Here is a 26,163-nt window from a genome sequence, read left to right on the forward strand (position 1 = left end):
TAAAAAAGAGTTTCTATTGCAGTAGAAATTTTACTGTAATATAAATTTCTACTCAAAGACATGCAGTGGCATGTTTTCCTCTTCTATGCTGGAAGAAAACCCTCCTGAAAATGCTGTATCACTGAATGGGTTGTGCTATCACACAGATTATCAAGAGTCTATTGTATTATATTTTACCTGGAAGAAATCAGCATAGCTTTGACTTTGCTAAATTTCTCATGTCTTTCAGAGAAAATTCAACTTATTGTGCAAGATAAAACAGATGGTACTCCTGGAATTCCTTAATTTTTTTTTACAATTACTTTCACAATTATTATGTATATACTAGCAGAATACACTGCTACAGAGAATAAATTATTCTTATTATTTAATATGACGTAACACTACTAACAAACATTTATTTAATATTATAAACTATAACATAATATAATATAACATAATATAATATAATATAACATAATATAATATAACATAATATAATATAATATAACATAATATAATATAACATAATGTAATATATAACTGTATAATATAATAAACATAACTCTGTCTTCCATGAATCAAAAAAACCCAGGTCTTTCATACCAGACAAGTTTGCTACCTATATACCAGAGGCATGACCTTCATTTCTTTATAACAGGCATTAATAGCATGCTGCACTGGGTGTAGACATTCTGGCCTCCCTCCTTAACTACAGGAAAGTTCTCTCCCCATGTGGAAACTCAGAGGAGCATGCTGTTAATGTGTGTTATAGACAAAGAAAGGTTGTGTCCGTGATGTCTAGGTAGCCTACTTGCTAGGTAGGCAAGAGGACCCAGGTTCGATTCTTAAAGGAGACAGCTAACTTTTCTTCTTAAGGTTTTTATATCAACAGTAAAAAACATTATTCCTTGTTTCAAAAATTTAAATTAGTTGAAGTAAAATGTGAAGTTTTTCCCAGCAGGGAAAAATAGAATTTTCTCTCTTAGTTCACCTTGGCATAATATCTGGAAAAAGTACCTTTCTTTCAAAATTTAAAATGCCAGAGAAACAGAGTATTCTGTGAAAAGCATTGTCAACTGTATGAGAAAACAAAGAGAAATTGATGTGAAATGTGAAAGGTATACAGCGTTAAATTGGTGAGGTACATGAGAAATATATTAGAAATCTGCAAAACACATATTTTCAAAAATATACTCACGTGGTTCTATAAGATTTCCATTAAATTTTTTTCTTTCTAAATATTTTATTACTTCTGAATATATTTTTGTTTGTTTAAAATTGCTCATCAATGATAATTTTAATTGATGTGCCAATAATATTGAATTTTAGTTAAGCTTATCTTTTTTAACCAGTACAAATATAAGCAAGTTTGCATGTAAAAAACATTTTTTCAGCTTTCTTCAACTTTGTTACCAGTAGTACTAACATTGAAAAGAAAATTGATTCTTATACATAACCGCAAATTTATTCATTACAGTGATGTCTCTACTAACCACAACATCAGATTACAAATTTTTTGGCTAGCAAATATTTTTTTCACAATATTTTTACCTTGGCTAACGAACGTTTTGGTTGACATGAATACAAATGCTCACACACACGAAACACAGTCACGTCGTGAGCTCAGTTTTCACACAATCATTATCAGAATCAGTCTTTTTAATCCGATTCCAAATACACTTATTTCTGTTCCAGAAAGCTTTTGCAATACTTAATGCTAATGTAAAATGAATGATTATGCAAAGTGAAAAGTGCATTAAAAAAAACTAGTCTTAGAATTTTTCAGTGCAAACGTTCTTTTGGTGCAAAACTTTTATCAAACTGAATGGTCTGGACACTGTAAGAGATATATTTTCCATTTGCATACGTATGAGACACAGAAATGAGATCGCCACATCCCAAGTGGCACCAGTGAACCCAACTGGGTTGTTTTATATGTATAATGTGAAATAAAAATCTTTTTTTTTTTTTTCAGTTTTTCATCTTTCTGTAAATTCTTCATAAAATTGCCAACCTGTTTATTTTGGTCTCTGTTAGTTTTATATTTATTATATATGGTTTTGCTAAACTTCAAATTTTGTTCTGCCGCACCTGGAACAAATTAAAATGATTTTCTATGGAAACTTATGGGAAAGAATAAATTGTTCTTTAGCCGAGGTATTTAACTGTTATGTTTTTGTGTCCCCCTGGTTCATTTGTCTTGCAAAATTTCTTATTTTTTTATAATTCATTCTATCCTATTATAATTTTGTGTTTACTGTGTTTTGTGATAATTACGATTCATCATGATAATTGTAATTGTGATTTCTATGGTATAAATATAGGACTGAGATGCTTCATCAGAGAAATCGAATCAGATTCAGCATTATTGCAACAGTATCATTCATTAATGAACAAACATATCGCTCCAGATCTTGAAAGAGAATCAGGTAAGACATTGATTGATGTCTTTTTGTAGCAATTTCAATTATTTTTTTCATTGTGAAATGGCATTTATGATGAATTGTAACAGCCTAGTTCACTCAATATTTCTCTTCACCTCTTTTAAATTCTATGGAAACTACTGCATACATCAAAGTAGTTATAGGTGGAATCAAACCTTCCCCCTATAACAATCTTCAAGAGAACAATATTTGGTTTGTTATATTTGATGTAAAAAGAGCAAATCTCATGGGGTAGGACTAGATACTTCATTGGTTATACCTGGAGGTTTGTTTTCAGTCAAGTTGCTATAACATATGGGGATCGACTGTATTTATCATTAATATCAAATTCAATGTAAATGTGTTCATGTAAGCATAGAGTAATAGATGATACAGCAAATTGCAAATTTCTGTTTTCTTGAAAATGATCGACAATGAACTGTAGGTCCACATCTAATTAGTTCTTGTGTGCAAAAAATGACTGATTTGAGGAAAATGGTCAATAATAAGAAAAAGGCCAAATACAGCAGAATCCATTACGATTTTTTTTTAAATTTTACTGATTATAAATGCAATTTTTTTTTAAATATAAACACTAACACTATACGTTTCAAAAATAAAATAAAATAACTTTTTCATTGTCTATGCACACAGACACTCAGTAGCCGTTGTGTGCAGTCATGTGGGCATTGAAGTGAACTCTCATCATAATCAGGAGTCAAACCCCATTGATGCTCAGTACTGGTTGACTGAAGCTTGGTAGGAGATATGGGGGCAACCCCCCCCCCCAGCATCAAAGATGGAGCCTACTGATCTAATGTATATACGTATATATAAACTGACATCATCCTGCTCCTCCAGCAATCATCATCATACCCCTACAGACTTTCAAGTCTATCTGTGCGTATGAGCTAAATTGGGTTATCTGTGGTTTTCCAACTTTGAGATGTGAATGTGAACTGGTCTCTCTCATTTAAAAAAAGTCTGCAGAGACCGAACAGACCTACAACACCACTGACATAACAGGAAAAATTTGAATATTCGACATCTTTACTTCAAACTGTGGAAGGTAGATGTCAGCACCAGCAAGAGACGCCTTACTGCGGTGATCGAGTGGTCATAGTGACAGACTTGCATCATGAGGAACTAGGTTCGAACCTCACCATCGCTACAGGCTGAAGTTGCTTTTCTGTGGTTCGCGAATGCGAGCTAATCTTCTGTTAAAAAGTCTTGCCACAGAGAGCAACAAGCCTACAACGGTAAAATCTTCAATCCTTACACTTCACTCATAGTTAGAAATATTTATGGCAGATGGGACAGCACTGCACATTACAAACATTACACAGAAACAAACTTAACATTAGGTTCACAACACGTACATGCACATTCTGGCATGTACCAATTCATTAGAAATTCTATAGAGGAATGTATATGAGGAGTATGTATGGTTAAGTAGTGGTAACACCAGCAAGAACAGAAAATAATCACAACTCTGACAACAAATATGTGAGAGTGACACATACACTCAGAACACTCATTCTGGCATACACCAATTCTCTTTAGAAATTCTGTAGAGGAATGTGTATGATTTGCATGCATGATTAAATAGTAGTAGTAGCAGCTTTTAGTCTGATATGTAGTTAAGATGATTTTTTCTTGGGAGCAAAGAATGTTTATGATTAATCCATGTATTTTTTAAATTGTTTTATTTGAAGTCACTATTGAGGCGTTCGATAAGGAATTTTCTAATATTTCTTCAATTTTTTTCAATTTTGAAATGAAAATTGAAATTGATGTCAGACTTCCATGGCCCCCACATCCTGTAGCGGGCCCCCTAGGCTGGGATCTTTTGCGGGCCCCTCGGTCAGACTTTTAATGGACCCCTTCTGTAGTTAATTTGTAGCGTGACAAAGTAAAAAAAATGTGATAACCGTCCCGGGCCCCAGGGCTAGAGCCCTGGCCAGCCCCCCCCCCTCTATGTGGGGGGCCATGCAGACTTCTGAATATTTATTTTGACATTTGATTAAACATGGTTATTTCCTATTTCTGCATGTGTTGTTTTTCAGAAAATGTATAGATCATTTTATCTTGTTTAGATATTGAAATTTTGACTGATGAAGAGGATGCAACAGTTCCCAGTTATGTAAGCTTCAGCAGTACACAAAGAGTTGAACACCCAGAAGAAGTAAATGTGTTTGGTGATTCTAATAGCAACATTCCACTTCAACAACCTGGCGAAATAGGTGTCTTGTTAACACCTGTAGCTGCAAATCTGAACGATTCAGAAGACTCGCATTCTCCTGCAATGAGGCCAGAGAGAACTGATGTTAGTAGTTTTTGTTTTCAGTTACCATATTTTTCTTTGTACAATACATGGATAGTAAGTTATAAAAGCATTCAAATTTCTTAGTGCAGACCTATAATACTGCTATGTGTTATCTGCAGCCTTTTCCGATTGGTTGAAATGGAAATAAATCTTTTTAGAAATTAGTTTCTAAAAATAGTTTTTAAAGATATATAGACGTATTATAGACATATAGTTTTTGTGTAGGTTACTATAAATGTGATAAATCTCAGAGATTATGCATAATCACTGGATTTATCACATTGACCATAACATATGCTACATAAATTCACTTTTTTTTCTGCAAACAACCCCTTCCATTTCTTAAAATTTCATTATTATTAATACAATTTTTACATGCGGATTAACCTATGATATTTTTTCATGAAGTAGCAAAATTTGCATCTGGGGATTATATGCAGGAAGTTAGGGCATTTCAGACTTCTCTGACATTCAAATTTCCATCATGGTGTCACTTTTCTAGTTAATGTCTGAGTGTCAAAACTCAGGATAAAAATCACTGTAACCATCGTTAAAACTCGAGCAAGGAAGGTGAGCACATACCGGTATTTCAAATGAAACTTTTTTTATGAACTTCATATTATCAAATGTGTTTCTTTAATTTTGTATAAAGAATAGTGATATTGTCTCGTTATTTTATATAAATATTTTTTTATGAGGAAAAAAAGTACCTGACTTGGTTTTCCTGGCCAATTGTTCAATTAAAATTAATTTTGCAAGTTAAAAAGCCATTTTATGTGTTTTCCAGTAATGACTTGACATTTTTTTTCGACTCCAGTTATTAGAAATTAGTTGGTGTTGCATTCATGTAGGAAAATTCCATAAACCTAAAGGCTACAAATCTTCCATATCTGTTTATAGATGAATTGTGGAAACTGCAGTAGACACTCATTTTTACGAACCAGTATAGACGTGAAAAATTGTTCAAAAAAGCAAAAGCTCATAAAATGGGAAAGACGTTTACAGGAATAGCATATTGTTTGGGACCAGATCAGTTAGTAAAAATGTGCAGTTCATAAATTGGAGGTTTGTAAAATCAGTGTAGACTGTATTATTTATATAGTTGAACTCACTTATAATAAACACAGGTATTATGAATTTTCATGTGTGATAAAGGTTTTCCATGTCCCATAAATTTTGTGTTCCTTATTTTTGTATTTTGATTGCTTTTAATTAACGCTATTTTGGCAGAGTACTTATATAATGAATTTTCAACCATTTTCATCACAAATTTCTTTGTGATACTCTCCCAGAATTTTTATGAGTAAATTTACCTTTCTACAATGTTTATGTAGAAAGTGGTTGAGTGGTAGAAGAGTGGTTATAGTGCCGGACTCGTGATGCGAGGATCCGGGTTCGAACCCCACAGTGGTGGTCGGCTGAAGTTGGTTTTCTGTGGTTCCCAACTTCAAGGCGCAAATGCGAGCCGATCTCCCCGTTAAAAAGTCTCGCCACAGAGAGCAACAGTCCTACAACGGTAAATCATTCAACCATAACACTTCACTCATAGTTAGTAAAACTGGGGGCAGATGACAGCACTACACATAACAAGCATTACACAGAAACAAACTATACGTCAGGTTGCACTACACGTACACGCACATTCCCGCATTTACCGATTCGTTGGGGGGTTCCGCGGGGGGGGGGGGTGCATGTGTGGTGTAGCAGTAGTAGGTAGGGGCTCGGGGATCCATAATGTTCTTAAGTCAGCCACCTCGTTGGGCAATTTGCCTGTTGTGGCGTTGTATTTGTATTTGTATTTGTATGTGCATCTGATAATGTCCCTCTTTTTTCCTGGATTATATTCCAATAAGGCATTTTTAAGTACTGCAAAATCCTCTTTGTTTTACATTTATTTTTGGTTTTTTTACATTTTATTTTGCTTGTGTGGAACCTTGTTAGGAAAAAAAGACATTATTTATCTCTAAGAATCTAGCCTCCAAAACTTTGAGCACAATTGCCAATCAAACATTGTTTGTGGTGGTGTTAGCATGTTCAAATTGATTTTTGAGAATGGCAAGTGCAAAACACTATTTATTGATTCAAAAATTGAAGCTATACAGTTGGTTGAAGGCCAAAAAAGTAAGAAAGTGAGATATAAAAATCAGTTCTTTGATGTTTACTAGCCATCACTTTGAAGTAAGAAGATAAACTGATGAAAGTTTTTGGATGATGAACTGAAAAACTGCAAGGAGAGATTCAGAGAAGTTCATACTGACTGATGTGGAAGCAGCTTTTTTCAAATGGCTAAAAAAAGAACGACAAAAATTTTTGTTGCACCAGGTCTTTATAAAAAAAATGTTGCATTTTTAGCATGCATAATAAGTAAAAACGATTTTAATAAAGTTTTAATGTCCACACTCATATCAAGGGGGGAAAAAACAAGGATTGTGACCAATATTTTTTTTTTTTGTTGACCTATTCAATTACATAAGATTTTAATTATATTTTTATCGTTTCAACAAATATATAGTATTTATCTCTATTTTTAAAATGCTCAGACTATTCAAAAATGTTTATCTTTCATTTAAATTGTTTCATTTTGCCTAAACGTATCATTTTCATATTCAGTGTGTGTATTGGAAAAAAAAAATATATTGTTTATTTTAAGCCTTTTTTGTAAATAACTTCATATATTCCAGTTGGAATGTTCTATCCAGTCTGAAAGTATTGCTGTTGAGAAACCAAGAGATAATTCTTCAGTGTCAGGTACATTATCATGTTCCGATATATTGCACAACTACTGGAAATTGAATGTAAGTCAATATATATATGAATTACATTTTCTATCTGGACAAGTCTCAGTCTATGTTCAAGTCTCAGTTGCAAAGATGTAATTTAATTAGATTTTCTTTTCAATAATTATATGCCTCTACATTTCTTTGAAATATTTTTCTCAGTCTGAAATTAATACATAGATTTTATGAATATGAATTTATTTCAAGAATAAAATTAATTGAAACAAAAAAGTGCATGTCCTTATAACTACAGTTTAACCTTCATAGGTAAAAACCTTTATTCTGTTACCAACCTCTCTTCACAGCTAGTTTTTCTCAAAATAAACTATTTATAGCCATTATACTAAAATCACCTTCATTTCCAACTCTCCTCTTTTTTTTACCCGCTCAGACTTGTTACTCTGTGTATAGTTTTGGCATTTGCAGCGAATTACAAAACAAAACTTCATACCAATATAGCAAGTGTCTTCTGTGCTGCAAAAATGTTTTGTCTGTGTGCAGTTTAGAGGGAACATTGGTCTTGAATGGAAGGGGAAAAAATTATTAGTGTTTAAATTTAAAGATGCAATTAATTGAAAATTAAAAGCTTGAGAATAAATATGAATGATAGAAAAAATAACTATATATTTTTTAATGTTTGTTACACATCCCACATTTGGATAAACTCCCACAATATTAATCACAATTATAAATCCAATCACTCTCTTCTCTCAAGAATATGCTTGGGGGAAGGTGATTCAATTTGCAACTGCAGCTATCCCCTAGTAGCAGGAATCATAGTGGGTACCATGGCCTGATGACGACATTATGATTGTGAATGGACAATAGAAATTTCTGTACTTTTCACCAAGTTCCTCCTCTTACATAGTCTACAATAATTATAATGGTAAGTTATTGGTGAAAACAATAGTCTTCTACAGCTTCAGCTTCAAAATGCACAAAAAATAAACTTTGGTTGAAAAAGGAATAGGTAACACAAACCAAAATAATATAAATCCTGATAACTATAAACAAATACTTCCCTGTACAAATACAATACTTACAAAAACAAATACTTACATGTCGTGATAATACGTCTTGTCTGTACTTTGTGGAAGTGATAACAATAGCTCATTAGTCATGATTCCATTAGGCAGCATCTACTATACTTTGTTCGTTTTTGGTTAATTTTTTTTTGTAATTCTAATTGTACTATTATCACAGTTATTACACACGCCTGTGGAGTGCCTTTCTTTTTCTTTTCACCTCGTTGGGCATTTTGCCTGTTGTGGCCTTACATTGCAGCACCGTGACCATGATTGTCAGGAAGAACAAAATTTTTTTGCCTCCCTCTTCCATTATAAACTTCCATATGTCTATGATGAAGTTTACTTTGCATTATGTTCTGAAGTAAATTTTTTTTTCTCTTTTTATCCCAAATGTTGCTGCACCCTTTACCCCTCATCTAGTTCCAGCCTTATTACATTGCAATTTTTAATATGCATTGTGTCAAATTTAAATTTCCCTCAATATTTTGTTTCCCTTATTAACTTGAAATGATAATTTTTTTTTTCTCAATTATTTCAAATATGATCACTCATTTTTTCCTGTTGTGGTTCAAAGAGATCTTTTAAAATATATATATATTACTGAGTGTGTGTGTGTGTAAAAGCCTGAAACAAACCTAGGTTTTACCAAAGTGAGTTGGTAAAAGCCCAAAATGCGCTTGTAAATGTTGCTATTTGTGACTTTTACCAAGTCAAAGCCTGTTTTTAATGAAGCGATTAACCACCATTAACCTGACTCTTCCACCATGAAGAGTTCCTGACTCTTATTAATTAATTAATTATCATTATTTTTTTATAATCACAATTATTTAGTAATTACAATTATTTAAATTAGTTAGCTATTGAATCAATAGACCACCTAAATCATATTAGTTCCTGACGCTAATTAAATAATGACAAATTACCATGATTGATTTAAAGTTCATACTGTGTTTGAACTAAATCAATTAATTTACTCAGAACAGTTTATGGTGATGCTAGTGCTGGTGGATGTGTCTGGTTGTTATTTCGGAAACATACAGTCATGACTCCTTTCTTTTTTTAGTTATTTAATAGAAGAGAGAGAGAGTTTTAGGACATGTTCGGTCGACAGTTGGAGCCAGACTGAACTCCAATACAAGAACACACTAGATAATGCCTAGCTAGTAAGTGGCATAAAAAATATAATAAAAACATAAAAATTGTACAAGACAAGTAGCGCCACAGTACTCCCCCACGAGTCTGAAGGACGGCATATGGCACAATGTACAAAATATGATAATATAGTTACGACGATATGACAGTATAGTTACGACGATTTGACAATATAGTTACGGCAACTAATATGGCATTGACATGTGGAAAAAAAAAAATTTGTTCGAAAAATTCAAAAAATACGCAATACGAAAATACCTTATGCACAAATTAATAGTCGAGCAAAAAAAAAAAAATTACAAATGATCAAAAATTAGTAAATGTATGTATGTGCAAAAACGATTACTAGAATAGATAATAGACATATATAATATACATATAAGAACATTGAAAAATGAAAATTTTTTGCAAAACATAATACCAATTTTCAAAAAATGTTGCAAAAAACAATAATATTGTTAATTTCAAAAAATATGCAAATAAGAATAATATCAAGGAATTCTTATACGAACCGTACGCCCTGATCGAGTTACATAAGGCTGTTTCGGTTCAGTGAACGGTGATTGCTCATTAAAAGTGCAATCAAGCAAAAATGCTGGTTTCAATCTGTCTATTGAGATTTTCGTTAGTTTGCCTTTCATGTTCACTGAATATACTTTTGGAGATCGTTCAATCACTTCATATGGCCCCAAATATGGTTGTTGAAGGGGCTTTTGTACGGTGTCCAGCCGCACGAACACATGGGAAGAAACAGCAAGTTCTTTATGAACGAAAACGTTGTGAGTCCCATGCCTTGAAGTTTGGATCGGACGTAAAGTGTTTATGTGATCTCGTAGAGCACGTAGAAATTCCGGCTGTGTTGGCTGAGGGTCGAAACTACGGAAGAATTCACCAGGTAGGCGCAATGGTGATCCGTAAACCATCTCAGCAGCAGAAGTGTTGATGTCCGGTTTGATGCTGGCTCGGATGGACAGAAGTATAGTAGGTAACACTTCAGTCCAACGTTCCGTGGCATGGCAGCGTATGGCGCCTTTGAGCTGCCGGTGGAATCTTTCAACGATGCCATTGGAGGACGGATGATACGCTGTCGTGCGTGTTTTCTGAGTTCCAAGAAAACGAACGAATGCGCGAAACAAATCACTTTCGAATTGTCTCCCTTGATCGGTGGTAACCGATTCCGGAACTCCGAATCTGCTGATCCAGCCAGAGTAGAATGTCTCTACAACAGTTTCGGCTTTTTGGTTTTCCATCGGGAAAGCCTCTACCCACCTGGTGTATCGATCCACACAGGTAAGGCAGTAGGTGAAACCCCGAGAAGGAGGAAGAGGACCAACAATGTCGATGTTAATGTGTGAGAATCTGCATTGGGGCAAAGGGTATGCACTGATGGAAGATCGAGTGTGGCGATGCACTTTTGAGCGTTGGCACTCGATGCACGCCCTGGTCCATCGTGTGACATCCTTGCGTATTGAACTCCACACAAATCGTTGACGAATAAGGTCTACAGTTGATTTAACGCCTGGATGGGCGAGGTTATGAAGGACCGTAAACACGTGATATCGGTGATTTTCTGGTACGTAGGGACGGATAATTCCAGTGGATAAATCACAAAAAAGTTCTGTACCCTGAGGACCGAATTTGATAGGTTTTATATCGAGCACCCCACCTGGTTGTTGGAGGGCTGTTAATTCAGCGTCTGTACTCTGTGAAGTAGCAATAGCTGCGTAATCAATCGAGTCAGGTAAATTAATTTCGGATAATCTGGAAAAAGCATCCGCTACAACATTTCGCTCACCCTGAATGTAACGAATGTCCGTAGAAAATTGTGATATATACTCTAAATGACGTCGTTGTCTGGGAGAGCTGTTATCATTAACTTTGTGAAAAACATAAGTTAGAGGCCTATGATCACTGTAGATCGTAAATGGTCTGCCTTCTAACATGTGTCTGAAATGTTTAATAGAACTATAAACCGCAAGCAACTCGCGATCATAAGTACTATAGTTCTTTTCAGTTGTCGTTAACTTTAGAGAAAAAAATGAGAGTGGTTCGACGACACCATCGGAAGTTTGTTGTAAAACAGCTCCGAGAGCGAAATCTGATGCGTCGACTGTCAACGAAAGATGAGCATCATGTTTAGGATGAGCCAAAAGCGTGGCATTGGTAATAGCATGTTTACACGTTTCGAAAGCAGCAATAGTTTCCCCCGACCAGGCGATGAGAGATTTATCTTTTTTCTTCTTTCCTTTGCCCAAATCGTGTAAGGGAGCCTGGTCAGATGCTGCGTTTTTCAAGAAACGGTGGTAAAAGTTGAGAATTGCTAGAAATCTTCGAAGTTCATCAACCGTTTTTGGTTGCGGATAATTACGAAGAATGTCGACTTTTTCTGGCAAAGGAGAAATGCCGTTGCTGTTAACCAAAAATCCTAAGAACTCTATCTCAGATTTCCCAAATATGCATTTATCAGGATTAAGAATTATACCAAAACTGTTTAAACGTTCAAAAACTAATTCAAGATCTTTAAGATGTTCTTCTTCTGTTGTTGATGCAACTAGTACGTCATCTAAATATGCATAACAGTTCAAGTCTCTTAAGACAATATCTATGAACCGTTGAAATGATTGTGCCGCATTAGACAATCCAAAACACATATATAAGTACTCATAAAGTCCGAATGGGGTAATAATGGCAGTTTTTTCAACAGACTCAGGATCTAAAGGTATCTGATGATAAGCCTTAACCAAGTCCAATTTAGAAAAAATGTTTTTTCCCTGCAGACCATAACTGAAATCATGTACATGTGGTATAGGATATCTGTCTGGACACGTTATAGAATTAAGTTTTCTGTAATCCCCACATAAACGGTATTCTCCATTACGTTTAGGAACAATGTGTATCGGGCTTGCCCATGGACTTTTTGAAGGTCTCAGTATGCCCTGATCCATTAGCATTTGAACTTCACGCTTTGCAATAGCAAGTTTCTCTGGAGAAAGTCTGCGGGCTTTGGTAAAGACAGGAGAACCTTTAGTAGTAATGCAATGTGTAACGCAGTGTTTTTTAGAAGTAGCCCCAAGCATAGAAGGATTCGTTAGATTAGGAAATTTAGATAAAATTTTCAAGTAGGGTGAATCTCCACTAATGGTCTTTAAGCCTAATGTAGGGCAACTGGCATTGCTACATTTGATTGAAAGTGAAGTCAAACTGTCAATCAAACGAGACTTTTTTACGTCAACTAATAGACCATAATGTTCTAAGAAATCAGCACCTAATATCGGGCGATTAACATCAGCTATAACGAAGGACCATCTAAATAGTCTGCGTAACCCTAAATCCACTGATAAAGATTTACAACCATACGTAGAAATTTTAGTATCATTAGCTGCGTATAGCGAAAAGTTTGTATCTGCTGCTTTATGTACCTGTGTATCTCGTGGGAAAACCGAAATGCTAGCGCCTGTGTCCACTAAAAAACCAGTACCGGATTTTCGATCATGAACAAAAAGGCGAACTAAACGCCGGCCATCACCTGCTGTCGCCAAAACAGATGGGCCAGTTAGTTTTCCGACCAATCACAGGGTTTAATGCATTTTGATGCTTTTCGACCGAATTTGAAATGGTACCAACAATAAGGTTTACGTTTGGGTGTACCATCACCACTAGACCTCTCTCTAGACCGAGAATTTGAACGAACTCTTCCCTTTTTGTTAAAATTTTTCTCTCTATAGCGGGATAAGCGGTCAACAGCAACGGTCAAAGTCGAAATTTGACTTTGAAGTGATTGCAAGCTGATGGTTTCATTACGGCTGACCTCAGAAATAGTCGGTGTGTGCCCAGTGACTTCGGTAATTTTATCTGCCATTTCTGCTAAATCCGGCAATGTATCCTTACTAACAGAAAGTATCTGCTGTGTATGGATAGGCAAACGTTGTAACCAAAGGGTTTTAAGCACTTCATCTGAAATTTTCTTGCCAGCTAATGTATGCATCTCATGCAACAACTGAGAAGGTCGCTTATCCCCAAGAGTGAGCTCTTGGAGTAGAACTCGTAAGCGGGAAGTTTCCGACAGTGAAAACTGTTGACAAATGTGTGTTTTTAACTGGTTGTAAGAATCGTCTGTAACAGAAGCTCTGGTCAAATCGCTAACATATGATAACACTTCAACATCGAGAGCTGTCACAACACAGTGAAATTGCGTTTTAGGATCAGTAATTCCGGCAATTTTAAAGTTCGATTCAATCTGAAGAAACCAAAGATCGACATCGGATTTCCAAATCGAAGGCGCGCGAAAAGAAACACGCGAAAGTTCTAATTCAGAAGACATACCTGTTTCTTCGGTAGCGTTCGGCATATCCAAAAAAAGTTCAGCACAATCCAGGAAGGGAATTGAGGAGATGCCCCCTCAATCAGTCAGCCAACGCACCACACACAGGGAAAAAAAGAAGAAAGGCAGCAAGTAACATATTACGAAGCGAGAAAGAGTACTTGTTTTCGTCTGCTTTCGAGTTCGTGGCTGTCAAACATCTGCTTTACCCGGGTCACCAGTACTATGGTGATGCTAGTGCTGGTGGATGTGTCTGGTTGTTATTTCGGAAACATACAGTCATGACTCCTTTCTTTTTTTAGTTATTTAATAGAAGAGAGAGAGAGTTTTAGGACATGTTCGGTCGACAGTTGGAGCCAGACTGAACTCCAATACAAGAACACACTAGATAATGCCTAGCTAGCAAGTGGCATAAAAAATATAATAAAAACATAAAAATTGTACAAGACAAGTAGCGCCACAAGTTAAAACCCCCATTTTTAATGAATCAATTGACCATCACAATAATTGTTGATGGTCAGAGTAGATTAGTTAGTTAAAATTAATTATGATTAATAATCACTTGCTTAGCATCAAAAAGAAAATAATTTCAATTAGTAATTGCTGAATTAATTCAGGAGAACAGCTAATTCATTTGTTAATGATTAATTAATTAGAATCATGATGGTTAATTTCTTCATTAAAAACGTACTTTGATTTGATAAAGGTCCAAAATGTTTACAAGTGTATTTTGGGCTTCTATAAACTCGTCCTGATAAAACCCAGGTTTTACAAATACAAATACAAATACAACGCCACAACAGGCAAATTGTCCAACGAGGTGGCTGACTTAAGAACATCATGGATCCCCGAGCCATTTTTTGGAGGCCCTACCTACTACTGCTACATCACACATGCACCACCCCCCCCCCCCGCGGAACCCCCCAACGAATCGGTACATGCGGGAATGTGCGTGTACGTGTAGTGCAACCTGACGTAAAGTTTGTTTCTGTGTAATGCTTGTTATGTGTAGTACTGTCATCTGCCCCCAGTTTTTCTAACTATGAGTGAAGTGTTATGGTTGAATGATTTACCGTTGTAGGACTGTTGCTCTCTGTGGCGAGACTTTTTAACGGGGAGATCGGCTCGCATTTGCGCCTTGAAGTTGGGAACCACAGAAAACCAACTTCAGCCGACCACCACTGTGGGGTTCGAACCCGTATCCTCGCATCACGAGTCCGGCACTATAACCACTCGACTACCACAGTCTTCAGGCTTTTACCATAATATATATATATATAACAGCATTAAAAATCATTGGCAGTCTGCTGGTTTGAGATAACTGAGAAAAAATTGTGCCCCTCTCCGCGGTGATACATTGAGCGTGGACGAATCTCCTACGGGAGAATCACAGACTCAGTTCTGTGATTTTTCTTTTTTGCACCCTTTTGGTGGTATATTATTTTTCTAAATGTTAATATATTTGGGAAAATTTATTATTATTTAGAACAGATTTCATTTAGTGGACCAGTCATGATGTCTATGGACCAGTAGGTTCATGTATTTACTGGTATGTGGGACCAGTGACTTTTATTTTTTAATTCTAACACTGTGTAACAAATAAATTTTATGATAAAATAATGAATAGAAGCTCTGGGAAATATATATATATATATTGTGTGATTGTCTTATAAGGAGGTATTCTGCATTTAGAAGATGTGTAATGATTGTTTTTACACTCATTTTGTATTTACAACTTTTATTTCCACACTGACTTTTTTACTCACAACACAAATGGTGTCGCAGGGAATTTTTCTCTAACAGGGTTGTTAATAAATGGAACAGCTTACCCCCGGAGGTAGTAAATTGTAATACAATTGACATGTTTAAAAAGAAATACAGTCGGCCCCCCATATTCGCGGGGGTAACGTTCCAGGAGTGACCGCGAATAACAGAAACCATAGGTTTTTTATTGTATATCTCGTTTATTGAATATCATGAGAAAGAGCAGGGTGACGCAGAGGTAGAAGGGAATGTAAAAGAGGATGCACCGATTGTTCGCGATGTTTTCTGAAAGAATGTTGTGTTGTTGTCATTTTTCTGTTTGCCGTGTCTTCTTCATATGATTAAGTATGTCGGAGTATGTTGGCAAGGCTTCCTCTACTAATTTTTCTACATGTGAAGAACGTAAAATAGAGGGATTTATGTTATGAAAATAATCTATTGCTGATTTCAGCTTGAGAATCCCTTTCGCTATGTTACTTGTGGTGAACTTGTCTTCTACTTCTTTATCTCGATCTTATTTATCTTTCAGTAACAGTTAGCTGCATTAACTCCTCCTCGGTCAACCCAATATCAAACGAACTTTGAATAGCATGTATTCACTAACAAGGTACCACCTGACTTCCGAAACTAAAAACTGTTTAAACTAATCCAGGAAAAGTATTTTCATAGTCCAAGCCTTTTTATTGTTCGTCCAAAATACTGGGAGCTTTGGCTTATCCTTCCCTTCAACGCTCGCGAATTCGCAGATTTGAAAATGATGGTGGGCTTTATCATGTACTCATACGCATTTGCGCAAAACAACATAGTAAGTCTATCTCTACTTGCCTTAAAACCAGGAGCTCGTTTTCTTCCTGTTGCTTAACTTCTTTGCTGCATTTTCTTCCAAAATAGTGTAGTTTCGTCAGCGTTAAACACCTGGTGAGATGCATAACCCTTCTCTTTAATAGTTTTCTACAAATTTTTCGAAATTTTCTAGCTGCCTCCTGGTTGGCAGAGGCTTGATCGCCAGTACTTTTTACATTGCTCAAACTGAATCGTTTCTTAAACCTATGAAACAACCTTTACTTGCATAAGATTCTGATGAAATAGACGGTTCACCAGCCCTTTCCTTATGGAATAGTAAAATTTTTCGCATTTTCTGTTATAATATTACAATCAATTGAAATACTTTTTTGTGTCAGTCTTGTACCCACAAACCACAGCATTTTCTGTACGTGAAACACATGGATCCCATAGATGCTGCAAAGTTTTGACTGCCACAGGTGTGGCTACAGCTACGGCTGAACGAATTTCAGATTCCATTTTCTTGATATAACTCACTGAACATTCGTTGATTCCATAATGGCGGACCACAGAAGGTATTGACTTCGCCAAGCAGTCAATATATCAAATTTTTCTTGTCAAGTTTTCATTTTGATTTACCTTTTCAAAGCATTATCAGTAGCACTAGAAAAATGAGCCATCCTAAACAAGCACAACTCAAATTTTGTAAATAAAACACGTGAATGACGATTGCTGAGTATTTTAGAGAAAAATTCCAATAAAGGAAAAAACCACGAATACGGAAACCGCAAATATGGAAACTGCGAATATGGGGGTCCGACTATACAATAAACATGTTGGGGTAAATCGAGAAGCTATCCATACTTAGTATGACAACCATAAGTATTCTTTATGGGCATTGTATAGTATTTTATCATGTGTATATATTGATTATAATTTTTGTTAATTGCATTTTTAATTGGGTTGCTGTATTTTTTAAATACATGACATCCATATTTTTATGGGCATCTTTTTCTCAGCCACCTCGTTGGGCATTTTGCCTGTTGTGGTGTTGTATTTGTATAAATCAAAATGCTCTTATTTTTTGGAATAAGTGGTGCAGTTGAAGAAAAGCATTTAAAAAATTACTCGTCATAAACTTAACACCTTACAGTTAAATTCAAGTGGAATTACACTTGATTACAATTTGCTAAAATAGCAAAATTAAAATTAAAGTGTAATACGTAACAAACATCCCGGGGATAACTAATTTTTCAAATTTGAAAACGTCTCCATTATCCATAATTTCCAAGTTCTTGCTGAAAAAGTTGCTTGTATTTGGTGTAACAGGTTTCGATGATGCTGTTGGTTGAAACTATGTTTTTGGAAACCTGTTCAAGTTTATATCATGATGAGTTAATAATATTCAGATTTTTTCATTAGCAATATTCACGCAATGAAAAGAAGCAGAATGTGTGGATATAGAATAAATGCTGCAAACACTGAAAATATGTGCATGATAAAACACAAGTGCCACTGGCTCTAGAATGATGTGTGTAAATACACATGACCTGCAGTGGATATAAAAATTACCTCAATATATATATATATATATATATTACCATGTTCATTGAACATTACATTTTATTGGTTGGCATAGCATGGCATATATTATACCTATAATGATATAATTATGGTACAATAACATGGTTTCTTTTTTACAGCGTCGTCTTCGTTTTTCATCTCTGGCACTGCAAAGATGGTTTGCAAGTTTTATGGCATTAGTATTATTAAGATGTTCAACATATCTAGTGCACTGGCTCACACATCCTGCAACCATAACAGACATTCTTCAGTTTGCTGTTCCCCTGATATATTTGATAGTACTCTCATCTGCTATAGCTGAAGTTAATTTTGAGGGTCAGCGTTTTCTACGAGTGAGTATTTTGAATTTATATATAATCACACTATTTTATTGCCTAATGCAGGTATATTTCTATTTTTTCCTAGTTGCTGCTAAATCCCCTGAATGTCAATGCAATTAAATTAAGTGTTTTACTGCTCTAATAAACATTTTTTTACAGAAGGTGAAAAGAATTTATTCCCCCCCCCCCCCAAGATGTTTTGTCCTCCTTTATATTAGATTAGTTAAGACAGCCTGCTTAGAAGGAATAGATAGATATAGCTGTATATTACTTAACCCACAGAAAAAAGTGCCTAAAACTAGTCAAAGTTTATAACACTTTATTGTGTGGGGAAATTTAATTTCTTTTTATTTTAGGATTTCCACATTCAGATGAAAAAATTACTAAGAGAAACATTTTCATGCATTAATTTTCTTGTGCAGCCGAAATGTAGCATATGGTAGGTGTGACCTCCTGAGTGTTCTCATATTTTGTAAAATTTTTTAAAAATCAACTTTGATGCTCATTTATTTCAAAAACATTTTCATTTAAACATGATTTGAAGTACATAAGAATCCTTCATTTTAATAATATAGCAGTTATAAAAATGATAAAGAAACGTTCTTCTGTGCTAGCTAGATATATTTATGCAATAAAATAAATTGTAGGTATAAGTTTGTTCATTACTTATCTGTCAAATATACTGAACGTGGATATTTTATACAAAACCCTAAAGTTACAGCATTCAACCATTTTCCATTCCACAGATAATTTTAATTTTAATTTTGGCCTTTGTCAGGACACATTCCCAAATTTACAACAACTTCATATTTCCCCATTGGACGCCGTTGCATGCTGACATCTTCCCCCCCCCCCCAATCCCTTTGTCAACAGCCTGCCGAAGCAACATCATGGGATCATGTACATAGATACACAGCATCGGACACTGGACTTAGATTAATTTTTCCATTCGTACAGTCTTTTTTAGGTCGCAGTTTTTGTGATTTTCCTTGTTCTGCAATTTCAGAATTAGCTAGCAGGCTCACATTTGTGCACCCATGATGATGTAGAATAATATTTTTTTAACCTTTCCTGCTTGATATGCATGTAAGTTCTTCAAAATATTAAAATTTTTTACTTTGTTTTTTAGAGTTTGTATCCTACTGAAGAACGACTCAAAATTTTCCAATTTATGGTTTTAAATCCATTGCAAATGCCAGTAAGTCTTTATTTATTAATTTTTATTACTGCCATAGTTTTTTTCGTTCAAAACTTCTAAAAACCTTTTGTGTTATTTCGATCTAATGTTTATAATAAAAATATAATGTAATTATTTGTGGTTTTCTCATGAGTAACATGCACAGATTTTTGGCACATTTGTATGGATCTGAAAATTCATTAAACATCGTGGAAAAAATCAGTTAAAATGGCTTCTAAGTTAATGGTGAGCTCTTATCCCCCTTCACTCCTCACTTTTAATGGTTTTAAATGTTTTTAATGATTCTTTTTTCAAGTTAAGACCTCAGACACACATATCACACACCGGCAAGAATAATATAACTAAAAAAAAATCTAAAGTTGCAGAATAAAGAAAATAAACTTCACTTTTTCAATACAAAAGGCTGTTTACTAGAATGAAACTTTGTTGCTTAGTAGCCAGTTTTGTAACTACAAGAATGTGAATATTAATGACTTGTTGGGAAAAAAATGTTGTTTCGAATATGTGGAATTAACTCAAATTTGTGAATTTTTGAGTTGTAAGTTGTTTGTTCTTGCTGGTGTGCAATATGTGTATCTCCTAACTCAAACAGTTCTAGTAAATATATCGAACAAATTTTAATTGATTAATTTAAAAATATATATATATTTCATTTTTAAAGGGCATTTTGGCATACAATAAGTACAAATCAATAAAAGAAAAATTTTTTAACCATAAGTTTTGGCTCAGTTTTAATGTTATGACATTGTTTAATAGAGAAAAAAATGGTTTATGTGCTTTGATAAAAGGTACTAGTTTTTCCATTGAGAGTAACAAATACAATATATTAATAAAAATATGATGAAGTAAAATAATTATATAATTATTTAAATATCTGGAACCAGAGGTTCAACCTCAATGCAGACCAAGTATAGCTGAGCCTGATCCAATGTAATGCAAGTGGAATGTATGCAGAAGGTACAAGTGATTCCAAATGGGGTGATTTGTGTTCAAATGTGTATAGATATACCCTCTTCCCCCCCCCATTGTTTTTGGAAGAGGTTTTATTACCTCACAGCAATTTTTTTAAACAGTTGGGTAGTGAGTAGGGTAGAAGTTCTACTTTTTAATGTCATTTCAATTGTCCTCCTACATTTTAGAAAATTCACCCCTTTTGTCCTGTTCAGGTTTCCAGAATTATTTATCTTTTTTTTCCTGGGAGATTTTTTTTTACTTTGAAATATATCTCTTCATTAATATGAGTTGGTGTGTTTTTCCCCCACACACATTTTTACATGCTTTGGCCAATTGCTGTCAAAATTCCCACAATATAAGAACCCAAGTTGTGCCTCCAAGCAGGGTAGATGAAATTCTGCAGTCCAGCTTGCTACCATGGGCCAGCTTATGAAAAAGGCAGTCTGAAAACAATTCTCGAAGAACAAAACCACAATAATTATTTTAAGAACATCATTGTTTGCTCACCAACAGCTAATGCTGTGTACTGCAGTGAGTAGGGTGTTGCCTCTTCCATTCAGAAATAAAGAAAATAGGGTGTGAACAACACAATGCTGATTCCTATGGCAAACAGTCTGTCAACAAAAAAAAGCAACGCTTCTGAGAGAGAAAAAAACCTTAAGGTGGAGAAAGAAAACCTTTCAACCTGCTCCAGGCTATATGTAAGCAATTCTGTTTTTGTTGGGGGAAAATTATTGTGGTGGTGATTGTGTGTGTGTGTTTTTTGGTCAGTATAGTGGCACCACCTGTTGTGAAAATAGGTAAAAGTGACGTTTTCCTATTTTCACAACTGAGGACAATTGTGCACTGCTAAGTGTCCTCCTTTCCAGGGGCGCACAGAAGTGTTTTGAACCTGAGGGTGCTCGTCTTTAGTTCCATGTAGGAAAATTCAATTTCTGAATCAATTCTGTGGGTGCTCGGACCTGTTATACAAACTTCAGTGTGTGCTCGAGCACCCCCGGCTCCAAGGCCACTGTTTCTTTCTCAGTTTTTGAATCTGGTAACCCCAGTAGTGGAAGGGGGAAGAAACTTTTGTTGATGAGTTACATGTGTGGACACCACACTAATAATTTTTTTCCAAGGGTTAGAAAGGGTTTAGAATTGACTTTTTCTTTTGTATTTTCTATTATAGAGCCTTCAAACTCTATTGTGTCTCTGCTTTGGTGAAAATCACCCATATTTAAAAATACAGTAGCTTTCATTCTAGAAAGAATTTTTTTTCCTCGACTTTTTACTTCATTTCTGTTTCTTTTTCCAGTATACAGGATGTTCTGTTGATGGACTCACAAACTCAGAGGGTTGTTAGTAGGCATCAAGAGGAACAAAAATTGCAATGAAACATGGTGTCGCACCCCACGTTGAGAGGGTGAAAATTACGAAAAACACATGCAGGTTTCGACGTCACTATAGAACAACAAAAAAGTACAATAATAACTAGAAAAGATTTAGATTTATTTGATTAATTATTACAAGAGTTGTTGGAAGTGGTGGCCTCTGCCATCATTGCACAGTCTATAACAACGTAAAAACGAATGCCGGACAGTGCGGGCAATGCCTCATCGGATATTGCGGTTTGTACATCTGCTGTGCTAAGCACCCATTGTCATCTGCTCGACCATAAATCAGATGCATATCAGCGTATTCCTTGTTCATGTAGTCAGCCATCACGATACTCATTGAAACAGACAACTAACTGCTACACGTGCTTACTACCGCAATAGCTCTAATTTATGTCGTCCGCAGCTCGTGTTCTTACTCTAGCGTATGCGTTTTGCGACACTGCTTATGTCAGATATGGTGAGCGAACCCAGGAACACATTCAGCGATCAACTGACATCTACCTTTCATCTCCTCTGGACTCAGCGCCTGCATGCAATTTTAACCCTCTCAACATGGTTTGCGACACCATGTTCCATTGCAATTTTTGTTCCTCTTGATGCCTACTAATAACCCTCTGAGTTTGTCGGTACATTAACACCCCCCTGTATGAATACTCATTTAATTTTATTATCTTTTTTTTTTTTTGTTCAAAGTTTTTTTCAATTATTGTTTAATATTGAAATATAGTGTTAATTTAACTAATATTTTAATCGCCTTGTTTTTTAATAAGACAATTGATTTTGCAGGGTAATTGATTTCATAATTTTTCCCCCATAGATTTATGGCTTTGGAGTAACCCATGGAACGATTGTTACAGTTGTATTTGCCATTCTTGTTGGTTTTATAACACGCATTGTAATAACCGAGCTGACAAAATAAGTTCAGATTTTAAACTCATTGATTTTTGTGGTTCATGTTGATACGGCATCTGTCAAAGGACTGTTCAGGAACAGAGGTACTACTTTTTCTTATTGAAGAGAAAAATGACATTAAGCTCATCGCACAAGCATATGGCCAAGCACCTCTCAGTGATATGAAAGAAAACAGTATTTTAGGAATCTGAAAAAATTAATTAGTGATCTCATTGATTTTTTGAATTTACCTTTTATAATTTTGCAATGTGGCTGAAAATGTTGTGGTGATCTGTCAAAGAGACATAAAAATGCATTGTCAGTAAAAAGGATCTTTGAACACGAAGTACAGTAGAGTCTTGATAATCTGGGGTGAACATGACCGAGGCTACCTCGGATTATCAGAAAAACAATAGAAAACAACTTTTGGAATCTCCTTACATTTATTTTACGTCAAATATACCATATACACTGCTGGCCACCCAAATTGCAACACCAAGAAAGACAAGAGATATCGCAACAATATTTATTTTGTAGATAACATGTTGACCAAGCATCGAATGATTAAATTTATAGACTTCTGTGAAGTGTGGTTCCTGCCAAAATCAGTAGCCAGAGTAGCCGCCATTGTTGGAGATCACCGCTGCCACACGCCTCGGCATTGATTCAAAGAGACTTTGGATGTGTTCTTGGGGTACAGCAGACCAAGCAGCTTCCACGCGTTGCCAAAGTTGATCTGGTGTGACAGCTGGGGATGTAATCTGGGTCAATCGTTGAGCAACCATGGACCACATGTTTTCTATCGGCGAAAGATCCGGAGAGCGAGCTGGCCAGGGAAGCAATTCAATCTGGCGATTGACGAAAAACCTTTGGACAATGCGTGCCACGTGTGGTCGCGCATTATCCTGTTGAAATATGGCTGTGGGCAAGCCCTGAAGGTAAGGAAGGACAACTGGCTCCAACACCTCGGAGATGTAGCGCTGGCTTTTTAAAGTACCGGCAATGCGTACTAGAGGAGTGCGAGAGTGATATCCAATACCGCCCCATACCATAATACCTGGTGCAGGACCAGTGTGGCGGTGCATAACGCAGATGTTCAGCATCCTCTCTCCACGGTGTCTTCAGACTCGAATCCGACCATCGTGGTGTTGCAGACAGAAGCGTGACTCGTCAGTAAAGACAATTTCATTCCATTGTGCCGTCCACATCCTTCTTTCATCGCACCATTGGCGGCGGAAACGTCTGTGGTTCTGCGTCAAGGGTAGACGAAGCAATGGACGTCTTGCGGACAGACCACTCTGCTGTAAACGGCGTCGAATGGTACGCGCAGACACTGGATGATGCGGTACAGACTGAATGTGCTGTGCTATGGTTCGTGATGTGGCTTATGTGTGCACAATACGCGTGTCATCACGTGAAGTGGTGCACTGAGGTGGATGCGATCGAACACGTCGGTCCGTCGTACCCTCCAGCATCCAACGATCACATATCCGCATTACAGTTGTTTGGTTTCGTCCAACACGACTACAGATTTCCCTGAAAGATAATCCACAATCTCGGTAGGCCACTATCCTTCCTCTATCGAACTCGGATACTTGATCAAAAGATGATCGCTGTTTTCTACGAGGCATAATTGATCGTTTTTTTTGAAAAAACCACAAGAAAAACACAATTGCCGTACTTCAAATCGTCGAAATCTCCAAGCCTTAAATAGCGCTTTGAAGTGGCGCCACAAGTGCGCGTGATGTGCGTCTGCGCTGAAATTCTAATCATTTGCATATCTCACCTCCGCTAATGCATGTTGTAAATTTCATATTATTTGCATGCTTCCTTCAGGGTGTTGCATTTACGGTGGCCAGCAGTGTAGTAAAAAAAATTAAGAGAAATACCAAGTCGTTCATCCCTGGGCCATCGGACTGGTTGGAACTTATTCTTCTCTGATGAAATTGTTCTAACTTGTTTTCTTTGGGGCCTATATATTCATATACTTTTACCGTTTTAGTTCTTGGTTCACCGAATTATAGTTTACTGAATTAGAGAATTTCGTAATGTGGTTAAAAATTTTGTGATCTGTCAGAGACATAAAAATGTATTCTGTCAATGAAATGTATCTTTGAATATTTTAAGTGCAGTAGATGTCCTATGTCCTCTTTATAACTACAGCTGACAGGGGCTCTAGCCCTGTCGTTATGCATGGGCCCACCTGGGCACCTCAAGAGAAGAGGGGCCTCACAGAAATGAGATTTGTTTGAAATTTTCTTGGGATTTACCTTTTAGGGCCTCAGAAAACCACTTGGCCCAGGGGCCCATGATGCTCTTAATATAGCTCTGCCACCCAATATGAAAATATGATTTTTTTGTTTTTTTACAGTACAAATTTTGTATAGAGGATCTGTGAAAATTTCTGTCCTGGGGGCTCCCAACGAAGACTCTAACCTAGGGATGTAGACCTTTTCAGTCCCTGAAAACTCCTCTTCAAATTAGAATACCTGGAATTCATAGAAAAACTAAACAAATCACATTCCTTGTGAAAAAAAACAGAAAAAGTAAGGCTCTGAGAAAAGCAATTGTGATAAATTCCAGGACCTCAAATTATATATATATGGAACCTTGAACTTTCCGAACAAATTATCTAGACTCTACATTAGTGTAGTTTTTTGTGTTTTTCTATTGTTTTGAGGATTTTTGATCTGTAAATTCATGTAAAATCATAAAGTTATCAACCACTGGAATAAAATTTGTATACATTGAACATTCGGTGTATATTACATTAGTGGAAAATTTGATCCTCACAATTAATGTGTAAGGTCAGGGCCGCAACTAGAGGGGTGTAGGCGGGTCTAGTACCCCGGGCGTCGGACTGGAGGGGGCGAAAATTTCACTCTTTAACCTCTCCTTCGACATTATGAGGGGGTGCCCAAATGTGTGCTTGCTCCGGCTGACCAAGCATCTAGTTGCAGCCCTGTGTAAGGTAGACTAAAAATTTCATTTGGATTCATATATATATGGCACACTATGTAAAACTTCTGTGCAGAGAAAATCATCAGAGTTGATTAATTTCATTTTCTAATTTGACTGCAGGGCTCCACATCAGGAACCCTATATATTTACACGGGTCCGTGAATTTGAACGCAGCAGTTTCATGCAGCAAGAACACAAAACAAGCTCAACCCTGTTCATGTACGGTTAAGTAGTAGCGTGAAAAACAAAAAAAATGAAGAATCTTCCTGGGCTGGATGCGCTGAGATAGGCCTCCGCACGGGTTGCCATAAACGTCATTC

At 36.0% G+C, this 26,163-nt stretch overlaps 1 protein-coding gene across 2 annotated transcripts in view; it reads left to right on the forward strand.

Moving 5' to 3' along the window:
• The window catches only part of LOC149075282 (uncharacterized), a 29,033-nt gene extending 3,399 nt beyond the window's left edge, over positions 1 to 25,634 (forward strand). The window contains exons 3-8 of one of the 2 annotated variants that reach the window (XR_016193975.1): positions 2,307 to 2,411; positions 4,502 to 4,731; positions 7,413 to 7,479; positions 18,260 to 18,472; positions 19,590 to 19,658; positions 22,809 to 22,879. Coding sequence is in view for 1 of the 2 variants with exons in the window: in XM_089242614.1 (XP_089098740.1) it covers positions 2,307 to 2,411; positions 4,502 to 4,731; positions 7,413 to 7,526; positions 18,260 to 18,472; positions 19,590 to 19,658; positions 22,809 to 22,910 (833 nt within the window). In the remaining variant the exon portion in view is untranslated. Of the gene's footprint in view, positions 1 to 2,306; positions 2,412 to 4,501; positions 4,732 to 7,412; positions 7,527 to 18,259; positions 18,473 to 19,589; positions 19,659 to 22,808 lie in introns of both variants that reach the window. The other variant, XM_089242614.1, reaches the window with a different exon arrangement.
• Positions 25,635 to 26,163: the final 529 nt, after the last annotated feature.

This window comes from Pholcus phalangioides, unplaced genomic scaffold, assembly GCF_987345545.1.
Source record: "Pholcus phalangioides strain wild (caught in Gottingen) unplaced genomic scaffold, Ppha-v1.0 ptg000015l_1, whole genome shotgun sequence".
NCBI lineage: Eukaryota > Metazoa > Arthropoda > Arachnida > Araneae > Pholcidae > Pholcus > Pholcus phalangioides.